The 27328-nt window shown below is 39.2% G+C and overlaps 1 protein-coding gene across 5 annotated transcripts in view; it reads right to left on the minus strand.

The window, feature by feature from the left end:
- Nucleotides 1-27328, minus strand: part of MCTP1 (multiple C2 and transmembrane domain containing 1) — a 543194-nt gene that overhangs the window by 235387 nt on the left and 280479 nt on the right. For all 5 annotated transcript variants that reach the window (XM_050943873.1, XM_050943875.1, XM_050943872.1 and 2 more), the window contains 2 exons: nt 22099-22285; nt 17120-17213 (listed from right to left, as the gene is read on the minus strand). In XM_050943873.1, the coding sequence (XP_050799830.1) occupies nt 17120-17213; nt 22099-22285 (281 nt within the window). The remainder of the gene's footprint in view (nt 1-17119; nt 17214-22098; nt 22286-27328) is intronic.

The raw sequence follows: 27328 nt of genomic DNA on the forward strand, positions 1-27328 counted from the left end.
TTCAAGTCAGATATTTTCCCTCAAATAATAATACTAAAAACTCAAACTAATTCATGGGAGGAAGAGAGTGTGTGTCCGGCTCTACGTCTATTTTTATTTCCATAATGATTACTTGTAGAAGACAACCACTTCACTTTGTTGCATCATTTTCCCCCTCCCATCTGATTAATTAATAAAATGAGGTAGCATTTACTCAACAAGAACATTACACGTAAATTCCAGCATAGCCAAATTCTATGCTTATTTATATGCACGAGCATCCTATTTAAGTCAATATTTTTAACATAGGGTGCACATGTGTACAGAAGTTGCATATAGGGCTGTGAAACATTATTAAGGGTACCAATACATTAGTGCCAAGCCTCAAAATAACTCATACTCCTATACGTTGAGGGAACTATGTCTCCCTCATGCAAATTAACATCAACAACTAAACTGCGTATTACAGAGTGGCTCATCCTTGTCTCTGGTCTGTCCATAGAGAGCAAAGTGTTTGAAAGTTATTGAGTGTTGGCATTAGCTCTTTACAAGCAAATCTAGCATACTAAGCAACTATATTTCACAATGTCTTCAATATTCCTGTAATACGATGTCATGTATTATAAGAACACACAAATTCAGTGGCTCAATGGCACAACATTAATGGTATTAGTAAGGCATGTAATTTGTTCATATCTTTTACAAATGACAATGAAATCAATATTTAGACAAAGCTCTCCAGAGGTCTTCCAAACTGCAATATTGATTTAGATTACAACAGAGGTTAATGTGGATATTATTAACTTTAATGATAAAGAATAATTGTTTTAAATACAATGTGAATTACAGTCACAGTGGACATTTACATTCTATAGAAAGCTGAATATCACTGAATCTTTTAAACTTGAAAAAAGAGATGGATACAATCTTGCATCTCAGGACGTTTACTTGCCACATACCAACTCTAAAAGGAAATTAGAGACTGATTTCTCTCATTTCTTAGGGTTTCTATGTTTCAATATTTCAAAAGAAAAGAGATGGTCACAATTACAAAGCAGAATAAATGTACTAGCTGACCAGAGTAAACTGTTATGGTATCATCTCCCTTGTTCACTTATATCTGCATTTGATTGTAGAACATGATTTGTGTGAATTCATTGTACACAGAAACAGGAATATGGTTAAAAGTTTCCTTTCACTGCAGTGTCTAAATGCCCTTTTCTGTACATAAAGACAAAGTATCTGATACAATAAATTAATTACAAAAACGAAATTATGACAACACTTATTTACTGAATACTTTGATGTATCACTTTTTTCCATAACTCTCTTCTTACTAAGTTATATTTAATACCAGTCCAGTCAAGAAGGCCAAATAATAAGTGACAAGAATCATGGTGGACATTTGATCACATGCTCCTGCTCCTCTAAACCGAATCTAATTTCTCCATCATTATTGGAAAGAAAACAACCCCCTAGCATGCATAAGTTCAACTTTTTTCAGTTTACCTGAAACAAATGAAGGAATAATGTTGAGCTAGCTTTAGGACATAAGGGAATATCATGACACTTTACATGAGGTATTCCATATACTCTTTACTACCCCAAAAGAAGTTTTGTCACCATTGCCATCTCTATCAAGGAATAACATCTTACTCTAAAAAGAGGGAAGGGATCTCACATGGGAAGACAAAGATTAATCAGTCTTTGTCCATGAGCATATTTTTCCATATACTTAAGCCCTCATATCTGAGTTAAGCAGCTGTATGACAAAGCACCTTGTCACAAGGTGAACTGTCCCTTTAAGGGGCTTTTGGGCTACATCTGTGCCAGTGTTAGCTTGCTCCAGGTAGAAGAAATAAGTGACAAAAGATCAAGTGGCTAAGAGTTGGCCTGTGGTGAGAAGAGGAGGAGCCTGTGGTTCAGTGAGGGAGGGGTAGGAGTGGGATGGGGGCTGAAAGGGAGAGGGACTCCAAGGACAGGACACCTGGGAACTGATTCTTTATAAAGAGACAGAGAGAAGCCAGGAGGGCTGGGGATACAGGAAGAGACACCAGGAAGATGACAAGGCAGTTTTGGACTATAGAGGGCAAATAGCCTCATTGTTCCAACTCTGGTAACCCACAGAGGATAGGGACTCCCCATCTACTGCTACTTGGTGAGGAGGAGAAGTGACCCCTGCAAACAAGGTGTGGATGGAGAGACTAACTAAAGACTCAAAGAGGTAGAAGCTGAGCTCAGAAGAAGAGCAGCACTGGAAGATTTGTGTTTGTTTTGAGCTACAGGGCTAGATCACTGCCACCTGATGACACTGGGGATCAGGAATTCTAGGAACTAGTGAATGACTGAAACTGAAGAAAAACTGGGGCAGAGGCAGGATCTGACACTAGGTTCAGAGGGGCCTTGCTACTCTCCTCCATATTAGCATTTCTCCATGAAGCATCCAAAATTGAAACTCATACATCATCTTCCATTTGTGGTCTCTAGAGGTATAAGCACAGCAAACCTTACTCCGAGTTGGAAATCAACATGTCTCATCTTGAATAAATGGACATCATCCACAAAGACAAATCCAGAGAAATCTTACCCTTCATCTCACTGGCTCTGGACACCTGACAAAATACCTATATGCTGTAGTCCCTTTCCCAAAGGGCTATCATTTCCCATGTGTCTAAGTATTTAGCACAAAGGGGACTGGACCAGGTTAAGACCTCTGGGCTGCCTCAAAATATTAATAAATAACAGTGACTAGATCAGGAGGAAGGGGCACTTAGAAGTCTAGGCTCATAAACTCCACTCAGCACCATCACAATAAAATTAATTAAAAAGCCCCAAAACTTGACTTGCTTCTATGATTACTTTTGTGACATTCCAACTTCCGTTTGAACCCAAGATGCTTCCCCTTTTTACTTCCACTTTTGCAACAGCTTCCTGCCTCCCTTTCCAAATTAATCTCCTTGGATAATTTACAATTTACCCTTGTTGTATTGTCTCCCCTAATCAGACCATAAAAAGGGAAAACTCCTAACCCAGGGGACACTGTTCCAAATCAGATTTTTCCAGAAGTATTTTTAATAATTCCTGCTAAGACATTTTTCCTTCCCTGATTCTGTAGTATGAAGAGCCTAACTGATACATTAACTCATCTTGTTTCCTTTCTGGACATCATCTATTTTTTCTATCTTGTCTTCAAAACACAGGCACATTAATTGGTGGCTCCTTCATGGCATCTAAATGCCTTACACAAAACAACATCAAATTAACGTTAGCCACAGTGATAGAACTCTCAGCTGCCTCAGCCCCTTGTTCTCCTGAGCAAGTCACATGGGAATGGCCCTAACCCACCCCTTTCACCACAGCTCCAAACCTACTGTAGGGTGCAGAAGCCAGAGGAAAACTTTTATTCTTAGCACCTCTCCTTCCAAGTGAAAATTCTTTATTTCAGGGCAAATTTCCTTTTATTTCAAGTAATTCTTCAAGCAATGTAGTTGCATTTTTTGTACTCTCTTTCCAACCCTGCAAGTCACTAAGGCACTGCACAGATAATTAAGATATAATAAGAATAAACTATAAGAATTACACTGTTGGGTTAGTGTGTGGGTGCTGAAGGTTGTTGATGGTCTGTGACATACAGAAAGACCAAGTAGACAATCGAGTGTTCCCTTCTGGCCTTAAACTCTATGATGCTAAATAGCCAAACATGGGCAATCATTTTTCAAGACATGCTCACCCATATTAATGTCTTCTCATCTACTCATTTTAAATACTAGCAGGAAATAGCCACCATACCATTCAGTAATCTTTGCCTCCCTACATGGTAGCTGAATGAACAATAACAATGAAACCACTGGTGACACTTTTCCAAAGTCTCTAATCTCATCCTCTTTTTTACCCTCATTATATTAGGGCCTAATTCAAAACCAATTGAAGTCAATTGCAGTCTTTTTCTCACTGACTTCAGTGGGCTTTGGAAAAGGTCCATAATGCTCCCACTGAATCTTATATGACAAGAGAAAGTTACTCACCTTGCAGTAACTGAGTTTCTTCGAGATGTGTCCCCCTGTGGGTGCTCTACTCTAGGTGATGGTGCGTCCCGGCGCCGTTGATCGGAGATTTTCGGTAGCAGTGCCTGGTTAGGATGCATGCACTCAGTTGGTATCTCCCGTCTCGCTGGAATCTTCCTGAGTGCGTGCGCCCCACACCCTCCTCAGTTCCTTCTCTACCGTGGAGAATCCTACTAGTACTCCAAAGCAGAGGGGAGGAGGGCGGGAGTGGAGCACCCACAGGGATACACATCTCGAAGAACCTCTGTTACTGCAAGGTGAGTAACTTTCTCTTCTTCTTTGAGTGCTGTCCCTGTGGGTGCTCCACTCTAGGTGAATGTGTAGCAGTACCCACTATGGTTGGTGGGACTTTGGAGATGCAGCAGTGAGTACTGTAGATAGTACTGTATGGTCTACCATGGTGTCTTGCATGAGAGCATAGCGTTTTGCAAACTTGTGTTCAGATGACCCCATAGCCGCTTTGCAGATGTCAGGAATGGGAACATTGTGTAGGAAGGCAACAGATGTCGACATGGCTCGAGTGGAATGAGTTTTAATGCCTTTGAGGGGTTGAAGATTTTGCGCATGGTAACAGGATCTGATGCAGTCAGAGATCCACTTGGATAAACGTTGTTTAGAGATAGCCATACCTTTCGATCTTTTGGTAATGGAAACAAAGAGTCGTGGGGACTTACGAAATGGTTTAGTCCTGTCTAAATAAAAGGCTATTGCTCGCCTGATGTTGAGAGTATGCAGGGTTGCCTCTTGCGGAGTCTTGTGAGGTTTGGGCTAGAAAGTAGGTAAGTATATAGGTTGGTTGAGGTGGAAGGTCGATACCACCTTAGGAAGAAATTTAGGATGTAGTCTCAAAGTGACTTTGTCTTTGGAGAAGATTGTGAAGGGAGGGTGGGCCATCAGGGCGCCCATTTCACCAACTCTCCCTGCTGATGTTACGGCAATTAAGAAAGCCACCTTCATGGACATATGGAGATGAGAGGAAGTAGCCAAGGCCTCAAATGGAGGTTTCATGTGGAGCATGAAGAACGAGGTTAAGATTCCATGCAGCTGCTGTTGGGTAAATTTCAGGGTAGAGATTTTGCAGGCCCATGAGAAAGCGTTTTATGGTGGGGTGGGTAAAGAATGAATAATCGTCTAATAGGTCATGGAAGGTGGTAAGTGCCGCCAGGTGCACTTTGATGGAGCTGAGCGAAAGTTCATCCTGTTTTAGTTTCAAGAGTTAGTCTAGAATGTTAGGGAGGGTCACGTTATTGGGTGCTAAGTGATTACATGAGCACCAGAGGGCGAAAAGCATCCACTTCTGCAGGTAGGTTTTATGAGTGGAGTCTTCCCTACTGTGCAGGACGACATATTGGACTTGCTCGGAACAGGCTAGTTCATGGGTTTGGAACCATGAAGGAACCAGGCTGTGAGGTGGAGCTTTTGGAGCTAGGGGTGAAGAACCCATCTGTTGTCCTGGAAAACGTGGTCTGACCTGTTGGGGAGAGCCCGTGGGTGACAGAAGGACATGCAGAATAGGTAGGGATACCACATCTGTCTTGGCCAAGCCGGGGCAATAAAGATGACCCAGGCCTTGTCGTCCGCAATCTTCCAAAGAATCCTGTGCAACAGAGAGACTGGTGGAAGGCGTACAGAAGGGAGTTGTTCCATGGGATGAGGAATGCATCTCCTAGGGATGCAGTCCCTAGTCCCACTCTGGAGCAAAACAGAACATTTTCGATTCTGGGTCGTGGCAAAGAGATCTATTGACGAGGTGCCCCAGAGGGAGAAGAGCTGTTGGAGTACTGCGGGGTGCAGTTCCCATTCACGTTGTGTCAAGAAGTGCCTGCTGAGTGCGTCGGCAGTAGTGTTGTGGCAGCCTGGTAGGTCGGAAGCGATGATTTGTATTTGATGTCGTATGCACCAATTCCATAGTTGAATGGCTTCCATGCAAAGGGAATGTGATCGCGCTCCCCCTTGTCTGTTGATGTAGTACATGCATGCTATGTTGTCTTTTAAGGCCCGAAGAGATTTGTTCTTTATGAGGGGAAGAGAGTGAAGGCATGCTCGCCTCACTGCTCTGAGCTCTAAGAGGTTTATGTGTAGGTGCGTCTCTGATGCGGACCACTGGCCTTGTGCCCTGTGCCGCCCTAGGTGCGCTCCCCAACCGATTAGGGAAGCGTCCATGGTGAGCATGAGCGATGGGGAATATTGCTGGAAGGAACCTCTGAGCAGAGGTCTTCTGGACTTGTTTACCAATGTTGGGAAACTATAACATTGGGAGGAGGAGTTAGCAGCATCCTTAAGGTGTGTCTGTTGGGTTTGAAATTGGAATTGAGCCAGCCCTGGAGACATCTCATGTGTCGCCTGGTGTGGTGAACCACGAAGGTGGTGACTGCCATGTGTACCAAGGAGCTGTAGGCAGAGTCTTGCCTGTGTCCTAGGACGAATAGAGAGTGTGCGTTTGAGCTGCGTGATAGCGAGGAATCTGTGATATGGGAGTGAGACCCTACTCTGGATTGAGTCGAGATGAGCTCCTATGAACTCGATCTGTTGTTTAGGTGTCAGGGTGGATTTTTGGATGTTTATTTGAAGGCCTAGGCTGTGAAAGAGGGAGATGGCGAAATGGGTAGCTTGAAGTGTCTCGCCATAGGAGTTGCCCTTGATGAGGCAATCATCCAGATAGGGGAATAGTGTGAACCCGTGTTTGTGGAGGTGAGCCATGACCATGGCTAGATCTCGGAAAAAAATTCTCGGTGCTGTGGCGGGTCCGAAAGGAAGAACTCTGTATTGAAAATGGTCATGACTGATTATGAATCGTAGGAAGTGTCTGTGAGCTGGATGAACTGATATACGAAAGTAAGCATGCTGTAGATTGAGGGCTGTGAATCAGTCCCCTTGATCCAGTGCAGGTATTATTGTGCCCAGTGTGACCATCTTGAATCTTTGTATCTTCACGAATTTGTTCAGTCGGCATAGATCTAGTATAGGCCTCCATCCTCCAGTCTTTTTCTGAGTTAGAAAGTAATGGGAGTAGAAGCCTGTCTCTTGATTTTGCGTCGGCACAGGTTTCACTGCACCTAGTTGTAGAAGATGCGCCACTTCTGTGCGTAGTAAGTGGTCGTGAGAAGGGTCCCTGAAGAGGGATGGGGAAGGGTAGGAGGATAGGAGAAAGTTTGTCCTTATCAAAAGGAAGATCCTCCACTTTGGTCTGCAGTTCTTTGGGGATGCCAGATGCAGAGAGCCATGAGGATCTGCGTATAACCACAGCAGTTGCAGTTGTACGGGCTGCTGTATCTACCATGTCTAGAGATGCCTGTCGGGCCGTTCTGGAAATCAGATGGCCCTCAGTCAGGATTGATTTGAAGTGTGTTCTCTTATCCTCTGGAATGTAGGAGGCAAATTCAAAGTTTATTGTAATTATCAAAGTCGTAACCGGCAAGGGGAGCAGAATAGTTTGCAATTCTGAATTGTAGTGTGGAGGACCTATAAACCTTGCGGGCCAAGACGTCAAGGCGTCTAAGGTCCTTGTCTTGCGGGGTGGGTCGATATTTGACTGTTTCGCCCTCTGTGCAACTGCATCCATGACAAGGGAGTTCGGTGGTGGATGAAAAAAATAGGAAGTCAGCGTCCTTTGCAGGGACATAGTATTTACATTCGGCCTTTTTGCAAGTTGGTACTAAAGATGCTGGGGTTTGTCAGAGAATGTCAGCCGGCTCCATGAGTGCTTCATTTATAGGGAGCGTGATTTTTGAGGGCGCAGACGATTGAAGGATTCTGAGGAGTCTGTGTTGCGTCTCCTGAACCTCTTGAAAGGGGATATCTTGACTGAGTGCCACCCTCCTGAAAAGTTCTTGAAATTGTTTAGTCATCCACGGCCCATGGAGGTGGAGGGAGGAGGGCTCCGTCCAGGGCTAATGGAGAGTTAAGGATATGGTGAGTAACTTGCATATTCAGGAGGGGCTCAGACGCCTTAGAAGTGGACAGAGCAGGAGATTGAGGCACAGAAGGAGGATGATTGGTAGGAGGATGTTGCCAAGGGTACCACTGAGGTCAAGGCATAGGGTAGGAGAACCCAGGTGTTGCTCATGGGGGGCCAAGTAGGGAAACTGAGGCTGGTGGCCTTGAGCCGTGACCTGAGGTGGCAGAGGTGCATGTGGAGGAGAAGCAGAAGGGGAGAACTCCACTTGCTGCTGTAAATCAAGTTCACCATCAGTGAAAACCAGTTCAGGTGGAGAGAGTGGCGGTTCAAAAAATGAGCCCTGTGTATCTAGGAGCGGAAAGTGAGGCTCAGGTGGCACTGAAAGGTCACTTTGAGTGAGAAACTGTTGCTCCTGCTCCCTGGGCTGAGCTGAGCCTGCTCTCTGCTCTAGCTCATTAGCAGAAGAAAGTGAAAGTGACAGTAGTGCTGCAGACTGCTTGGAGGTGCCCTGCAGGGGGTCTGCTACTGGTGCCCGGGTGGAAGATAGGCTCGGTGCCAACGTTCTTCTCCCTGAAGGGGAGGATCGTGCTGGCAGCATCATGGCCGTTTTTGGGGCCAAAGAGCAGCGCGCTGCCAGCACCGCGGCCATTTTTGGTGCCGAGAAGGAGTGTGCTGCCGGCACCGCGGCTGTTTGCGGTGCCGAGGAGGAGCGCTCTGCGGGCACCGTGGCCGTTTGCAGTGCCGAGGAGAGGCACGCTGCCAGCACCGTGGCCGTTTGCAGTGCCGAGGAGAGGCGCGCTGCCGGCACCATGGCCGTTTTTGGTGCCAAGGAGGAGCATGTTGCCGGCACCGTGGCCATTTGCGGCGCCAAGGAGAGGCGCGCTGCCGGCACCACGGCCATTTGTGGTGCCCAGGAGGCACATGCTGCCAGCACTGTGGCCGTTTGTGGTGCTGAGGAGGAGCGCACTGCTGGCACCATGGCCATTTTTGGTGCCGAGGAGCAGCGCGCTGCCGGCACCGCAGCCGTTTGGAGGTCGGGTCGTTGCCTCTGCGCTCTGTCAGAGCTGTTGCTGAGGCATTAGAAAAAGCTGAGGCACCTGCCTTTGGTGCTGTCAGCACAGAGGGTAGGGATCTCGCGGGAGACCCCCTACCATTGTTGAAGTCTCTCCTGTGAGACTGTTCTGCTTCACCCTCCCTGGAGCGGAGGCAAGAAGCAATGCTGCCCACCGGTTCCGATCTGGCTGGGGAGCGTGTGGGAGCAGGTTTAACCTTTCCCATCTCCGAAAGCGGCTGTAAGGATTTTTCCATCATCAGCATTTTGAGCCGCAGATCCCTGTTGTGACAAGCTCTTGACTTGAGGCTCGCGCAATGGAGGCACTTCACAGGGACGTGGGTGTCCCCGAGGCACTTCACACAGTATGAGTGCCCATCTGTCCGTGGCATGGATTCCTGACAGGAAATACACCTTTTGAATCCTGAAGCTCCTGGCATTATGAATTAGAAATGGCCGAGGAGAGTCTCTCAACGGGAGACAAGCCTGAGGGATTTTTTTTTAACTAAGTAACTAACTATGTAACTACAGTAAAGGAAGGGAAACAACTGAGATGTAACTAATAACTGTTTCTATGTTCTTTGTTACTGTTTCCTATAGAGACCAGGGAAGAAAAAGCAGCACTGCCCCGAGTTCCATCTTCAGCCGAGGACGGTTGAGAAGGAACTGAGGAGGGTGTGGGGCACACGCACTCAGAAATATTCCAATGAAACGGGAGTTACCAACTGAGTGTGTGCGTCCCAACCAGGCACTGCTACCGAAAATCTCTGATCAATGGCGCTGGGACACACCGTCACCTACAGTGGAGCACCCACAGGGACAGCACTCGAAGAAGAACTTGGGATCTACTAACCTACCTATTTTAACTACCTCAAATCCTCCTTTAAAATGCACTTCTTCCACAAAACTGTCCAATAATAATCCCCAAAAAGAAGAAAAAGGTATGTAATAGAAAATATTTTAAAGAATCACACAATTTTGGATTTCATCTCAGTTTTCTCATCTGGTGCACTGTACTTTTGACCTTTTCTGTTTAATTTCATGGGCCAATGATGAAAAAGGCATTTGAGAGGCTGGAATGGATTTAACTACTGTATTTCAATGCTCTTGATTCCCCTTTTCTTTAGTCCCAACCACTTTAGCAATGCAAAGTAATATATGGGAGTTTTCCCTGATTAAAGGCCATCGAATTTGGCCCTTGATTTAAATTTCTCACTGGCTATATTTTACATAGGTTAAATGCAAAAACATTTTCATTATAAAGTGGTATTAATTATAAGCAATGTGAAAATATTAATGTATAGAACTCTCTCCTGCATAATATTATCGGGTTAAGTAGGTTAGAAATTTTAAAAAGTGAGACTTCAAATGAGTATGACTAGCATTTGCAGATACATTCATTTGGATTAAAATGACAGTCACCAATATTCATACTACAGGAAATAAGATGACTTCCAACTAGGATGAGGTAGAATGTTTCCTTTATAGAATTACTTGCATCATGTTTTTGTATTTCTTTTTTTCATATTTCTCTTAAAAATCCATTGTTGTTAACTGTTGGAGAGAGCAGAGCATAACAGACTTAAAGGACGGGTGGTTTCTCCAAAAGGGTAATTTGTATGTTCTTAATCAGAGCTGCCACTGATCTATTCTCTCCCTAGAACTGCTAACCTTCACAGAGCTAAATTCATTTCAGCAGACACAAGAAGTGTACAATGCACCTCTATATGCCCCAAAAAGCCCACTGTGCCCAGTGAAGATTCATTTGCAGCACCCCCACCAGCTCCACTAAGCTACACAGATGGGTACAGTAAGGATTCACTGAGTCAACATGTGGTCCTGGCCATGCCTCTTTCCAAGACCGTGGTTACATTGTTCCTTTGGCAATTTTTTTTTTTCCTAAGGAGGACCACGTACCAGCATAAACCAGGAATGAATGTAGCCTCGCACCTAAATTTGTGTGGGCTCCAATAGACCATAAAGCTATCTACAACTATGACAGTTTATATTACTCAAGCAAATTCTAGTATACAGTTTGCTAGATTGTAATTAGGCTAGAACTTGAATATCAGTTCTGTTCCCAAGATAAACATAATCTGAATTATTTTTTGCACTGTTCATATTATACTCACAGTCATTCCCTTCCTGCCTCCTCCTGGCCCTGAGCAGACCTTTCCTTTGAGACCTGCAACAGTGACGACTTTATTTTGAAGACTTAGAAATGTCAAAAGTCATTTCAATTCCACTTATCAAAAATAAGTTCATAGGCCTTCTCCTCAGAAGGATATTTACATAAATGTAATTCATTTGCTAGAATTGAACATTTGTCATTTATTGTTTGAAAATATCACAAATCATCATGCAATTGCCCATGGCTGGCCATTGTGATCTATGAAACCCATTGCCAGAAGTCTGTTCATTTTTTGAAAAACTGCAAGGCAGTTCATGATTGTGGCGGTCAGTGCCATTGGGGCGGCCTCTAACGTCACAAAGGTTGCTGCAAGCTCCCTTTCAGCCACCTACCTGCAGCTGAGCAGCTAGTATGACCTCTGACCACAAGGAACAACAGCTCAACAGCGTGTTTATGGTCTGTGCTATACCAGATGTCAGACTAGATAACCACAATGGTCTCTTCTGGGCTTAAAATGTGTAATGCTACACCTATGAGAAGCTGCCTTAGCTAATGGATTAAGCACAGGACCAAGACCAAGAGACTCCTATGTTCTAATGGCAGCTTTGACAATGACTCAGTCTGTGACCTTAGTTGAGTCACTTAAACTTTCTTAGTTTTCCATCTATAAAACAGAAATGATGATAATATCTACCTCACATTGATATTGTTATTGATTAATTAAATGTTTCAGTGTCATGAATATTCAGGATATCTGACAAAGACATTCAGTTCAACAACCACATTTAAACAAATGTTGCAGAATATTTGCATAAAGCAAATTTCAGGTTAGTAATCACAAATATTTGCACCAAAAACCTGATTCTGAGAGCTCTGCTCATCCAATCAAGGAACAGAAAATAGTTTTGTTACTCGGTTTTTCCTTTCATAAGTCTTTCCTTTCATAAGTTAAGACAGTTAATTAAAAGTGTGAACTAAAGCCTTTGAGTACATAAAATATTAGGGTCAGTTTAAGTTTTTATTTACCTTACAATATTGTATATTTTGTATGATTGGTAGTTACTTTCATTTAAAAACTGATTTAAAAACTTATATAGACACTGGATATGCTGCTACTAGATGCTCCAAATATAATTTGCACTCATGATCTCAAAGGTTTACTAAATTTGCTCCAGCCATTTTTTTGTGTAGATCCTTCCATATCTGTACTCAGAATTACCATTTGTGCACATAAATTTGATGTTTGATTGCAAAATTTTGCAAACATTTCAGGAATAAATTCAAATAATGTTTTTTTTAAAACATGTCCTTAAAAATTTACAGTTAAAAAAAGACCATCTGCACTCCACATTCTTGAAATTTTATCATCTTGATTCTGATCCTACTTTCAATCAAAATTTTAAACACTGAATTTACTGGGAACAGGATTAAGTGTCTTACATAAAACTTTGAAAAAATATAAAAAATGGTTCACTCAAACTGCATTTTCTTTCTGTTTTCTGAAGAAACTCAGTGCTATCTATGACAGTAAATCCAACTATTGTAAAGGCTTTAATAAAATATACCTTTTATACCAAGCTCTATCTATAAATCTCAGAACCTAAAACACACTAACAATCAACTGATAATGAGGTCAGAAATACAAGTAAATTTACTTCTAATGAAGTCTGGAGACACAGTAATCAAAGTGTTAAAAATTCATTTCATGCATATCTTATTTGCCTCTTAGCTGATATTTATCACATAATACTGTGAGAAAGTAGAGGTCTAAGATGCTCCAGATAAATGGCTCAATTAATTGTACAGAGGTAGCCCTCTTTGAGCTGAACCAGAGCTGTGAGCTCTTTATTAAAAGCACTATTCTGTAGCCCATAACCTTGTTCCTTGACTCCTCTCTAGTTTCCAATTTAAACAAGTCCCCATGCGGCCTGCTCTAAAGGGCTTTGTCTCCCTGTCATTGTTAAGAGAGCCGAGGCATCCTGGAAGTGTGAAATCAGACCTCATGAGCTGAACGGTTCCCCAGGGAACGCTGGACTGAGCAGAAGGTCAAAGTCATGGGCTGGACCATCTGAAAGCGTCTGATCACCAGTCTGTGTCACAGCGAGTGGGGTGGGGGGAGCTAGGAGACTGGAATTGAACACATCTTAATTAAAGCCCACAGACAGCAAAACAAACTGTTTTCTAGGCAGGCTGTCAAATGGAGCTTAGATTTAGCACTACTAATGAATCTGAGTTGCTAACTCTTATTTCTTAAGATAATAAGAGTCTCAGAGAAGTTGATAAAAATGGGGGCATATCTTTTTCCTCTGTTTTCTTCCTTAAATAATCTGCCATCAATAATAAGGCAGCTTTCTTCAAAAGAAAAGCACTAACATGTCTACCTTAATAAAGGAGCAGCAAACACCATCTTATTAAACCAGTAGGTTTTTCACTCCAGAGGGCTAAGCCTTCTATATATGTAACCTTGTTGCAGAAAGGAGAATACCATTTAGGTGACTATTGCTTTAACTGATATTGTATTTCATTTTAAAAAGTGCCTATTGCTTTCTGAAATATATTTGGGTTAGGTGCACATAAATTATATTAATTTGAGAGATCAACTTACATGATGATTCCATTATGCATTATCTTTCACTATATTGCCAGTATATACCTTCATTTAAAAGGATTTAATTGTATATACCACAAATGGCTTGCCTCTCCGAGGAGACTTTGATCCTTTCTGGGGAATCACAAGCTAGCTGAAGGTAAAATGGGGGAAAGGGATGAGATAACTTTTTCTTTTTTTGTTGAAGACTTGGGGGAGAAAAATCAATCGCAACCCTGCAATAACCTGCCCCCAAGCACTGAATAGGTAATGTTCAGTAGGGGATTTAAATGAAAATGTCTAAGGTAGAAAAGAAAAACCAAACAGAGTATTTTGTTCTATTCCATTTGGTCAAATTAGAATTCCAAAAATCTATTTTGTAATAATTTCCAGGTGAAAGCCCTTTGCTCCACCACATTTCCCAACTTAATAAAAGTTGACATTGGTGAAGGCCCTAATATTTTTAGCCTCAGGCAGGAATTCCATGACCACATTTGAGATACACTGCTCTGTATTTTTGTCCAGTGCAAGGAAAGTATATTCTTACAGTAGGTCAGTTCCTTTAGAGACCAATCCTACAACATGCTCAGCACTCTCCATTCCCATTGAAATCAAGCTGGAGTGCTGAGCACTCAACACTTCAGAGGATTATGCCCTTTTCGTGTGTTCCTGTAAATGGGTTTACCGAATAGTACTTTTCAATACGTCTCAAGCTTAGTTATAGCACACTTAACAGTGACCAATTTTCAAAACTGTAGCACCCAGTTTCTCAGGCTGTGAAAGCCTGCTCACAACTTGACTGAAATTTCAATCCACTCTCGTGTCTTGTTCAATGCATGTGTATGTGTGGGAGTTGTAAACGGAGGTCTTAACCACCCAGTTAATCTCTTTTTTTAATCTGTATTAACCTTAATGATTTGAAGTGCACTGTCCAACACTAGGCTATTGAGCTTAAAGAAAAAACTACCCTCTACTATCAACAGTTTATTAGAGGCTTAACTGAAGTGACCTACTGTAGTAGTATTCAGCTGAACAAGGCTATGGGCTTTTTCTGGAAAGGAAAAGAATTGAGGGTTTCATTAAAAAGTAATTTGTGCTTTTTACTCCCTCATTCAATGGGACTCTCAATTGCTCTTTATTCACACAGAGTTAATACAGTATTACAGTGCTTCTCAATGAATGTATAGTAACAAAAGAAAAATTTTACATTTTGAAAGGAAAAAAATTCTTTCTTACTGTAGTAAGAATGATGACTACTTAAAAGATTACAGAAATCTTTCCCACTCTGTGCATATGCTTAATGATGGAATATTATGATTTTTTTAACTATTCAGCCTAAACTAATTTATTTTGACTTATTACTTTATATTAAAAAAGGCCTGTAAGTGAAATGGGATATTTTTAGTCTACAGAAAGGGAGCAGATCAAACAGGTACTGTATAGGAGTGTCTGTGTTGCTGCTTAGACTCAGGAGAAAAATCCATAAGATTCAATCAGAAAAAAAGGATGTATTATCATTATTATTTGTATTATTATAGATAAAAATGCAGATTAGCATACTGATCCATATTCATATGAGCAATTCTTAATCACACATGTAGCATTGTTGATGTCAGCTGGTCTACTCACATCAGTAAGGATTACTCACTTAAGTAAGAATTGGAGGATAAGGTCCTCAATGCTATTTACAAGACACTTTACTGGAGGTGTATGTGGGATGAACATACAATGAATAATTAAAGTCCAAACAATTAGAAAATAAAACATCAGTTATTTCTAAACATACATTATTCAAATTCAAAATTTAATCTGAAGGTAGATCAGTCACAAAATTCTAAAGAACATTACACAAAACAGGTGTAAATTACAGCATTTCTTAACAAACCTTTTGGTTGCCTTTCAAACTGATGGCATTTTTTTCCCCTCAAAAGGTGCAATAATTTGTATGAAGTTTGAAATACATAGCTCTTTAGAAACAGCTATATTATATACATAATTGTTCTGGCTATTCCCGGTGGACAAAATATTTAGGACACATAGAAATGGGGAGGATATCAAATATTCCTTTCACTTGCTAACCGACAGTCATTCTGAATGTACAGAGTCTGAAAATAGTTTTGGTAGTTATGCACATCTCCAGTTGAATAAAATGTATTTCCAAAAACTTCTGCAACTGGCACAAATGACATGTTGATCAGGAAAAATTCAAGACTGAACAAAGTCAGAGACTGAATTAACCCATTCCCCCTGAATAACTTAATCTCCCTCTCTGTTCAGACCATATTGGATTATAAGGTCAAAGCAGAGTGAGGAACCTTTAGAAGTGTTTCTCCAATCTCTGCCAAAGAAAGAATCTGCTATTTTGTGTTCCACCAACTGGATGACCTGTTTCAGCAATAAATTTTTTGTCCTGTTAATTTACACAGAACTATTAAGAAAGTAATTTTCTACTATATATCTATATTTATACCTGTGACAGAACTTGTACTTCAAGTTCCCAAGTGGCAGCTAAGCCAACTAGGTTAATTTAGTCAGCATATTCATGAATTCTTACAGCCGCAATGGCTACTCTCTGAAAGAGGACAATTTCATCTTGTTCCATTCAGCATGTGCAGTGTGTAGGTGGGTGTACTTTTAAGAGATAACATATTTCTGAAGAAAAATGGTTACTATGACTGCAATGATTATTCTTAAATAATTTCCAAAAAGCAGAAGGCAAAATTATCCAATCAGCTAATTTTTAGTACAAGGACAAAACAAGAAGATTTAAAAACAGAATGATTTCAAAAACGTATTTTCTTCTGACTATTTTGGAAGCTGTTATTCAAGGTCCAGTCTTTTACCTATAATGAGTCATTTACATTTGTTGTGCTGATTGCAGGAAACTATTTCTTTGGAAGATTTTTTATTTTTTTTATTTTAAACTACAAACAGTGTGGCAAGCTCTTTAATCAGTATCAAAATATTAGTTTGTTGATAGCTTTAGAGAAATATTTGACCCTATCATATTTTGAACTGTTAATTCATTGCAGTTTTGATTCTGAGAATTTTGTATATTCGTATCCATTAAAGAATGAAGTCCTGCATTTGTCGCTCATGAAATGTCTTTGCAGGACCTCTGATGGAGAAAAGGTGTATTTCTCCTTTCCCATAGATACTCTAGATAGGATTCTATTCACTGGTATTACAAGGGCTCATAGCCTAGCATACAAAAGTTTTGGTTGTTTGTCTGGGGATATTTTGGGAATAGAAGATAGGATTATTTGCAAACTAGGCAGTGAAATTCTGACACACTTACCTTCCTTAAACTTCACACCATGTGGAAACTGATAGATTTTTTTAAAAAAGACCAAATACAAGACTCTTTAATTATACTATCTACTATAACAGAAACTGAATCAGTCCTTGCCTGTGACATCAGCTGCCATCAATGCTTCTGCTCTGATGACCTTCACCTGCAGAAATCCTACATCCTTCATGTTGTGAAACATCCTCATTGTGCTCTAAACAATAATAATAAAAAGTTATTATGGGCTGTGTGGAGAGGAAAGCGGTTAACGATTTTCCCTCCCCAATCCAAAATTCATTAAATACAATGCTATGTTTCAAATGATTGCCTTCTTAATTTTTAATTTCAATAGGAACTTACTGTTATCAGTCTGTTTCAATTCATTCCATTCCCCAATTATTATAAGATAAAAATGGAAGAGTATGTCAGGATAAAATATATTAATATGGAATTAATGCTACTGTATTACTATCCTAATATTAGATATCTGAGCTGTTAATTACAAAGTTTTAAATTTTGATATTCTATTTAGAATAACAAAATGCAAAAAGTAAAAATGATTCAATATACAATAGTCCCTCTTGCACATGAGAATCATACTTATGCTTTCCTCGTTATAGCTTGCGCAAGACAGTTTCATGTGTGATTAAGGGCCAATTTTTTTTTCCCTTGAGGAATATATGCAACTACTACTGTGCTTAACAGGAGTGACACATGCAAAGAGAGAATAAGAGACTGAAAGATGGCTCTCAGTATATTACAAGAAACTCTCATAATAAATCTCTTTTCCTCATCACCAAGGTTTATGTATAATTTAGACACATTTTATAAAAAGAAGAAGGAAAAATTGGAATAAAGTATTAGCCTTTATTCATGATAAGCAATCTTTTTGGAATTCTCTGTTAGACAACTATTTAGAAATAGTATTTTGCTGTGTTTTTAAATAACAAAGTAATAGCATGGTATTACAGTAACTGAGTGCAATAGGCAAGAAACATTTTTTATATAGCCTGAATGCAGTGGCCAGTTCCACAGATGCAGTTTTAACCCCACAGTTAATTGAGAGGAACACTGCTAGCATTTATGTTATACATCTAAATCAGGATCTCCAAAACTGGGAAACTAAAATTAGGCTTCCAAGTCCAGATTTAGACACCTAGGGATGTGGTCTTATATTCAGAAGTGTTTGAAAATATTGGCCGTAAAGGTTATAATTTGTGCACAAAGTCACTCATCAACACAACACTTGGGGCCATTTTTTTTTAAGGCCCAATAGGTTTTATGCCCATGGCCTTATTCTATTATTGTGACACAGTTAAAGAATGTGAAACCTCTTACTTATGTCTGAATATTTATAACAATGTTTTGGTTTGTAGGTCATGCAAGCATCAACAGAGACACTGAGTCAAGGATTTTGAATTCTATTACATGGGTAAAACTGACTATTATGGAAAATTAGAGTTTGATGTGAGTAAACTAACATTGCCATTCTACATGTTAAAGGTGCTGTTAATCTTAAATATTAGGCTGCTTGAAAAATATATTATATTTATGCATACCAAACATAGCCATTAAAATGTTAGGAGTATAAAATGCATCCTTGTCTTTTATTAATAAGAAAATTTTGACAGTCAAATCATACTGTGACATTAATTTTATAAGTCCCATCTGACTGTTTATTGTTTACAGTGAAGGTCTGACCATGGTATACTGAGCTGAGGAAATGTCGTTATGTGTAATCTCATATGCTTTACTTTTTTCATATATGAAGAGTGTTTATCACAAGGATTATGTTTTAATCTTTTCAAACATTTGTTTACCTTCAGAAATCTGTTTAAAACAGACAGATGACAAACTTTAATCAAAATATACTTCACCCTCTATGTGCTTGCAAATTGAGGGTGGTGGAGGTGGTGTTACAGATAGTGATGTTATAATTCAAATGTTTGTTGGCACAGTCTGTCATTTATTACAATAATGATCGAGTTTTGGAAGTTTCTTATCAGGGCTGGTACCATAACACAAATAATTTCCCTCTTCTAATTCAGCGTGGAAAGGAGAAGAGATTTACAAAATGGTTTCTGCACCATGTTTTTTTGAAGCTACTTAAACCAAGTTTCATGGCGGCTAAAACAAACAAACAACAATAAACCCTCCCAAACCCCCCAAAACACATACAACATGGTAAGCTCATTCTGCAAAAAGGCAACACTGCTATTTTTCACTCTCAATACCTGATACCCATCTTCAGACTCTGCAGAATAATTGTTGTTTGAAATTTTAGTTTCAGCAAGTCAGCTGATTTAGAGTCATTTATTGCATATTCTGACAGACTGGGCCCCTGACATATGTTACAATATTATTGTAGGGACTCTATGAAATATGAATTATTTTAACACATTACTTTAAATATGTAACTTTAAGTAATGGCTTATCAAAAGATATTCTGTCTTCTTATTTATGATTATTGTTGAAGGCCTCAAAACCTGCATGGTTTCTGAAGCCTGAAATTTCCATAGCAGAGGAATCTATGATTTGCTGTGAATCCTTTCAGCCCTCAATAGATGGGAAAAGATTGAAATGCTCTGGAGATGAGTCCTCTTTATTTTTTTAATGAAAGGCTGTATAATATATTTTCTGTATGGCTGCAGCAGCTGTCAGGGAGAGCATCTCAGTTCAGCTCTATTATGGGAGAAGCAATACCCCACCCTATGGCATCGAGATACACTGAGGGGCCAGTACTGATTGACAGCTTGTCACCATGACGTCTTATTCCATCTCTGTTATGGAGAAAATTAATGTCACACCACCAGCCTTATGACTCGCTGTCATCTTAGAACCGCTCACCTTTTATCAATGCTCTAAATAACATTTCAAGCCCATCGTCTCGCGGTGGACAATCCGGTCAAGGGACATTAAATCGGATGACTGTGAAATGTCATAATAAAAATGGAATGCTAACAACTTCTTCTCTAAACTAGCTCCTCTGGTTTTTAAACTGTGACAAGGGGGACCAGGGGTTCAGCACACCCATTCTGAAAAGGTCATACAATCTCTCTTGGTCTGTACCCATTACTGCACTCTTCCCCCCAACCCAAAAGGAATTAATCTTCTCAGACAATTGTGGTAAAATAACGGTTCAAACAGTAATGTCTGTTTAATTTGTAGGGCTCTGATGTTCAGCTACAAATGGTTAAATGACAGTAATAGAGTCATTTTCCAAGGCTACTTGATCTGATGCCAGGGTCAGTTCATGGACTGCTTTTGGCCACAAGAATGGGTGCAAAATACATTTCAGATGGTAACTAGATTCTTTTAGAAAGCAAAAAATAAAAAAAAAACCCTAAAATAAAGACACCAAATGATATAGTGTATCTCACTAATTGTATAGTACTGTTTTATTACATCTCTGTCCTTTAAGGCAGACACAAACACTGAAGATAAGCTGACAGCTAAGGAAAGAAAATTTGAATTCTGTAAATACTGTATTGTAAGTCTTTGTCTTCTATTTCTGCTGCTATTTATGGGTCACTTTAGTGAATAAAGTATTGCAATTTCTCAGCAGGCATTCCAATGTTAAAATATGGAATACATGTAATTGTGAACCTTATTTTTCTACCACATATCAAATAAAATACATCCTTCAATCAATGCTTATTTGTTTGCTTAAGCTTCATATGCACAAGATTGTGCATATGGAAAACATATTTTAATTCTGAAAAATGATATTTTGTATGTAAGAACATGTCAGAATAAGAAATCATTTGAGCATTCTTTTACCACACAAATAATGCAATGTGTTTAATTTATGAAGCAAAAAGGAAATTTAAGAAAGATATGTAAAAATATGAATTTTATAATATTAATATTTTTATACTGCTGCTAAACTATGAAAACTATTAGTATCACTTAACTTGTATCATACTACCACAAAAATCCACAAAAATATGTATTTTTACACTTGATATCAAAATGTATGTAACTATAAAATTAATCTATCAGAATGCATTATATTTATAAAGATCTATTCTGACAACAGACTCTGTATTGGTGGATACCAAAATCTGAAATAATTCTCATAATCGTAATTATTTTTCAGAGATGGTGCACAACACTTTAGCTCTTAGCTGGGTTAGAAAATATAATGTTTAGCCTTGCTAAGTCACCTCTATTAAACTGTGTTTATCATAACACTATTGGTGTATGAGTTGTACAAGCATTAGCAGACAGCTGATTCAGTGGAGATAGCCAGAATAAATTTGCTGAAGCGCACATCCTGCTAATCTGTTTGAAGAATATTGTACAGCATTAGTACTAGCACTTCATGTTATCTGCACAGCCTGATAAGGTACATCTTTATTAAATTCAGTTATTGAAAGGATGTCAGTCAGGGAATAGGAATATTTTAAAATCTAAAAAAAAAAAAAAATTAAGCGGCTCTTTGTTAGTCAGAGCTTGGTTTAATGGCTGAGTGTCTAGAGAAGCCTTCTAAACACCTGGCAGCACTGTACAATAAAAGCTTTGTAATTTTAAGTGGAAATAGCTTTTTTTTTTAATTCTTCATATGTAGAAAGACAGTTACTTTTAGGGATTTAGGTATTAATAAGTGCTGGAGTAAGAGCTCCCCTCTCTGTTGCTTTGATAAAACTACACAGATTCTGCACCATGTGAGGATGCTGGGAAATAAAATAATTTGTTTCAGAATATTCTGAAATGGAAAGATGGTTTAATATCATTATTTTAATGACACAAACCACTGCTCCAAATTCTAACACTTAATCAAAAAATAAGAAGTCATCTTGCTTTCTAGTATACTGTATAACTACTGCAAAACCTTTGAAAAGGATATGGGTGCTGAAATGAATAGTTGCTGTTGTAAAGATTCTCTGAAAAATTGTAAAACTGCTAAATAACATCTTAAATTATACTGCACTTGGAAAAATTACATAAAGTAGTTAAATTAACTACTAGTACTAATTATTAGCTTAAATCAGCACCATTGATTACATAGTAGATATGTTCAGAATTTTTTTCTCATAGTGGTTAGTTAATTATTTGCAACATTACGTTAAAAAGGATAAGAGACAAGTGCTACATACATATCTCTTTAGTATTTCCTCTCGCTCTTTCTGGTCCTCCAAGGAGTTGACAGAGAGGTCAGAGATACTGATGGCAGCTGATGCTGTCAGGGTGACCAGCAGTACCAACCATCCTTCTCCTTCCTCCAGCTGCAACTCCAGCTTGTGAGTTTGTTCTCTACTCAGGACCGACAGGTCAACCTGACACCTAAAAACAAACGTTTTGAATCAGTGAGTAGCTTTCTTCACAAGATCAAACAAGAGCCATATGGGCAGACCTGCACTCTACTATGCAAAAAAGAAATAAGTGGAAATTCCTTCCCAGTCTGTGGAAAGATTTATCTTCAGTTTCAGCCATATCTCTTGCCTATTTTTAGCTTCAACTCATTATACTGCAGAAGCATTGTACATTTATTTTAAATATATACAATAGAGAGGGGTCAGAAAAAAAATCTACCACCAAATTAGTGTGCTAGAAATCCAGATTCAGATCCAAATTGTGAAGCTTTTGTCAGTCTCGTATATACAAATAAAATAAAAGAATTAAGTGTGCCTTTTAAAATCTTTGAACACTAAAACTAATACCAGTCATGATTTTTTAAAAAAAAATTCTTCATTAAGGGATTGACTATGACAGCAGATAACATGGCTGGACACAGGAGTAAGGCGAAGGAGGCATCCCTCCAATGGCTGCATTAAACCTCTTATGGTGGTTCTGGGTACAAGAGACAGAGCAGGAACTGCACACACTATACTTCCCACTGTGAGCAAGTGGACAGGAGTAGCCTCTACGTGAGCCAGCCAACAATGTCTGGGCACAACTGAAATATGGTTCATCCTTAAAAGCCAGAGAGAAGCAGGGAAAGAGTTGTGCACCACTACTCACACAGGGCCGCACCTAAATGCGTAATCAAGCCTTAAAAGAGAATAATACAGTCAATAAATATTCCACATATATATTCTAGGCCTCCTGTAATTAAAACTGTCTGGTATTTTTAATATATTAGTGTATTTTCATATATTTAATCTTTCTAGAATGTAGCTATGAATTTCATATTATGTTCATTCTGAAAACTTACAGAACTGACACATTACAATGAACAAGAATCATTAAAAGTATTACTTCAACTATTTATATACATAACTTTTTTCCCTAAAGTTATGGCAATAAATTAACAATCTATGAAAATAAAATCCAGATAAAATAAATGGATACATTCTACTTATAGTTTTGCCATTTTATAATGTAGTTTTAACAGCAATAATTAATTTGACAGGTCCATGTTCTATCTGGCACTCTGACTAAGCTAAACATCTCACAAATTCTTTTCATAAAAAGGTGAACTGATTTTGAAGAGAAAGATAATGTGGTAACCACAGGGCCAATAAACTGAGAGAAAGGTGGCAGACATGAATAAATAGGCATTTAAAGACAGGAAATAGCCAATTATGAGAATAAATGTGGCCCCATAAAATGGGCACTCTGCTATCATAGATTAAATTTGTTACAAGGATATTCCCCCGCCCCTTACTGTATATTGTTTTGCTGTTAAAATTAAACCTCTCCAAAGTTGATATACTTATTAGATTAAATGTATTATCTTCCAATGAAAAATTTTAAAACCGAGTAAAAGAGCTTTTGGAGCTTGGCATTTATCTTTCATTCTGGATTTTTGTATGAAGACTAGCAAGCAGTGGAAGGAAGTGAGAGAAATAGGAATATGGAAAAGATTAAAACTACCCTGGTCAGTATAAATGCTACACATCTTCCTGTGCTATAAAGTTACAATTTTGGCTGCAATAAAGAACAAATCCTTCTTTACTATAATGAATATTGGTAATTAAGTATGCAGAGATCTAATATAACATCAAATGATCATTACTTTACAATTAAAGGTAACAGGTTTATTATGTATCAGAGGGGTAGCCGTATTAGTCTGGATCTGTAAAAACAGCAAAGAATCCTGTGGCACCTTATAGACTAACAGACGTTTTGGAGCATGAGCTTTCGTGAGTGAATACATGCATCTGACGAAGTGGGTATTCACCACGAAAGCTCATGCTCCAAAACGTCTGTTAGTCTATAAGGTGCCACAGGATTCTCTGCTGCTTTTACAGGTTTATTATGATTTAGATTGCTTCTAGTATTAAAATCTGATTTTATATATTCCCATGTAGTTATTTTGAACCCCAGCGCCCCTCCTCCAAAATAAGCAGCATACACCCTAAAGTATCCTTAAAAATGTCTCCAGTGATCAACACAGCAGTGTTGTCATGGACAGTATTACTATAAACATGGTCTTTAATTTGAATAGTTTAAATTCTGCCAATAGGGTCAGTAAGAGAGAGTCACTAGGACTTAATGATATCAGTAATCCAACTGTAATCCAAAATAGACTAGTCATTTTAGAGTCTTAGCCAGAAAAAAAGGGAGAAATTGATGAGTTTTGGTATACACATCTATTCATCCACTAGTCTGTCTGTGTTATAAATGCAAATAAAGAACCTTTGTGGAATGTTAAAGTTGAAATATCAATACCAAAAGTTATCTTCTTCTCCTCCAACATTAACATGCCATTCCACATATCAATTGCTATTTTTGGTATATGTTAAAAGGGACATCATCAGCCTGAACATCTAAACTCTATACAAAATGGCTGTATTCACAATTCTACAGTTACACACAACATATAATATTACTGTAACTAAGAGAAGTCAACTGGAAAACATTTCTCTACTTCAGCTAGTTTATTCTACACATTCAACAGCAGTGCATAAACAGTCAGGTTTTTTTTGATAGCCAGTAGCACTTGATGTGTCATAGATTATCACCACCACTCTGGGCACACTCCTTGCCAGGACCTGTAAGGGGGTGCTTTCCAGTAACATAGCAGCAGAGCTACTGCTCTTTCTGAGTTCTGGGGAGCAGAGTATGTCTCTCTTTTTGAAGCTCCTAGGACCCCTTGCACAGAGCAACAGCAGCAAGGGGTGCGCATCAGTTGAATCCCCTTTCCTCTCAGGAATCACACAAAGGGCTAGGGATTGTTTGTTACCTGGGGGCTGGAGCAGAGAGATGATCCGTGGGAGCTTTTTCTTTCTTTCTTTCTTTCTTTCTTTCTACAGATAGTCACAAATAGAGGACTTTTTCTGAGGAAAATTTCAATTTTGGGGGCAAAATATGAAAACTGAAATATAGTGACCAAAAATGAAATATTTTGTTTTGAAAATACCATCATGGTGCCTTATGGGAGTTGTAGTTTGGGTGCCTCATTCTCCCATTCTTTTCTATTGGTTACGTTCACTACGGAAACTACATTTCTCATCATGCACTACGGTCTCTCCTCTTTCTGAGGCAAGGCAGTACATTATGGGCAATGTAGTCTATCCAGAAAGCCCAGCCCACAGAGGAGACTAGGGACATGAGGAAACCAAACTACAACTCCGATGAGGCACTGTAGGGGCATATTCTATTGAAATATTTTGGGTTTTGTCCAAAATATTTCAGTTTACAGGCATTAGTTTTTTCAATAAAAAAATAATTTGTCACAGAAATTAGACACTTTATGGAAAACTGTTTAGTCATAAATCACATTTTACATTAAAAACATTTTGAATGAAAATTTTCAACCACACTACTTCTTTCCCTCACCAGATCCTTACATGAGAGCAGGGATGAACAAAAGCCTGAGAGAGGGTAAGAGGAGGTGGGGTTCTTCGTTCCTTAGAATGCCACTGCTAGTTCCAGTGAGGCGTTTAGAAGCTGGAAGGTCTTACTTAAGTGCTAATGCTATTGCTGAAATATCCTTTATAAACATCAGTAGGGAAGCTATAAAAACCCTTATACGTTTTTAAAGAATTTAATAAAAACAAATTAATGACATGCTGTTTAATCTATCTCAAAGAGTTTAAGTTGACAGCACCCTTTAATAAATATTACCTTAAAATTCTTATTTAAAAAGGAAAACAGACATAGAAAATACTATCCATATAGAATCATAGAAATGTAGGGCTAAAAGGGACTTTGAGAAGCCACTGAGTCCAGCTCCCTGTGCTGAGGCAGGATCAAGTAAACATAGACCATCCCTGACAGATGTTTGTCCAACCTTTTCTTAAACCTCCAGTTTAATCTAGGGATTCCACAACTTCCCCTGGAAGCCTCATATCTCCCTTATCTCTAAATCTCCCTTCTTGCAGATTAAGCTTTTTACTTCTTATTCAGCCTTCAGTGGACAATGAGAACAATTGATCACAGTCCTCTAAACATATCTGAAGACCTATCAGGTCTCACCTCAAGACTTCTTTCCTCAAGACTAAACATGTCTGTAACAACCTTGGGGTTCATTAAATAAACCAATGAATGAGAAAGGAATATAACTTTAATAAAACAAACTGGAGAGTTTCTGTAGTGAGTTGCTGCACACAGCCACCTGGTGTTCCCAACCCATCTCCAGGGCACATCTCCAAATTCCCACACTCACAATACCGTGCCTTATGAGAGAGCATCTGCAAATCACAATCTTTCCTAAATATATCTCTACATCTTCCCTTTTAAAAAAATGAATTAACTCGTATATATATATTTTATACACACACACACACACACAAACACACACACCATTCTCAACCCATCTAGTACATTTCCATAAACCCAATGGGTCAACTACCTAGAGAGGAGAGGTTACCAGAACATCACTTTCGAGTTAGTCTTTACCACTCACTTTCCTCAAATATCCCTTTCTCCAGGCAGGTTAGCAAGTCTCTGAGTCTTTCAGGATGTTCAATGTCCCACTCTGATCTTCTCAGTATCAGTCTTTCATTAGAGTCTGAGTTGTTCTCTTATTCCTTGACAGTTTCTCCTGTGTGTGTTGATGACAAAGGATCAGTCAGATGGGAAATGCCAGAGTCCACCTCAGTTGTCAATGTGTTGGAACTTTCTGGAATTACTCATACATCCCTTTGATTGCGTTGAAATGTCTCCCCGGTCTGTCTGGACTACACAAGACCTTGGATGCAGCTGTTCTTTAATAGTACCTATTTGGTCCCAAATATTAGAGGTATGTTAAGAGATGTGAGATCATGGGCGCTTTGTCAAAATAATATTTCTGATTTTCTTTAATCTTCCATATGGGTGAATTGTTATGAGATTTCAGCAGGTTATCAGTAATTGGTAAATTAGATCTGATCCTTCTTCCTATTAACAGCTGAGCTGGAGAAAAGCCATACTCCAGCGGTGTACTTTGGTAAAATTAAT

The sequence above is a fragment of the Gopherus flavomarginatus genome, chromosome 3, assembly GCF_025201925.1.
Source record: "Gopherus flavomarginatus isolate rGopFla2 chromosome 3, rGopFla2.mat.asm, whole genome shotgun sequence".
Lineage (NCBI taxonomy): Eukaryota > Metazoa > Chordata > Testudines > Testudinidae > Gopherus > Gopherus flavomarginatus.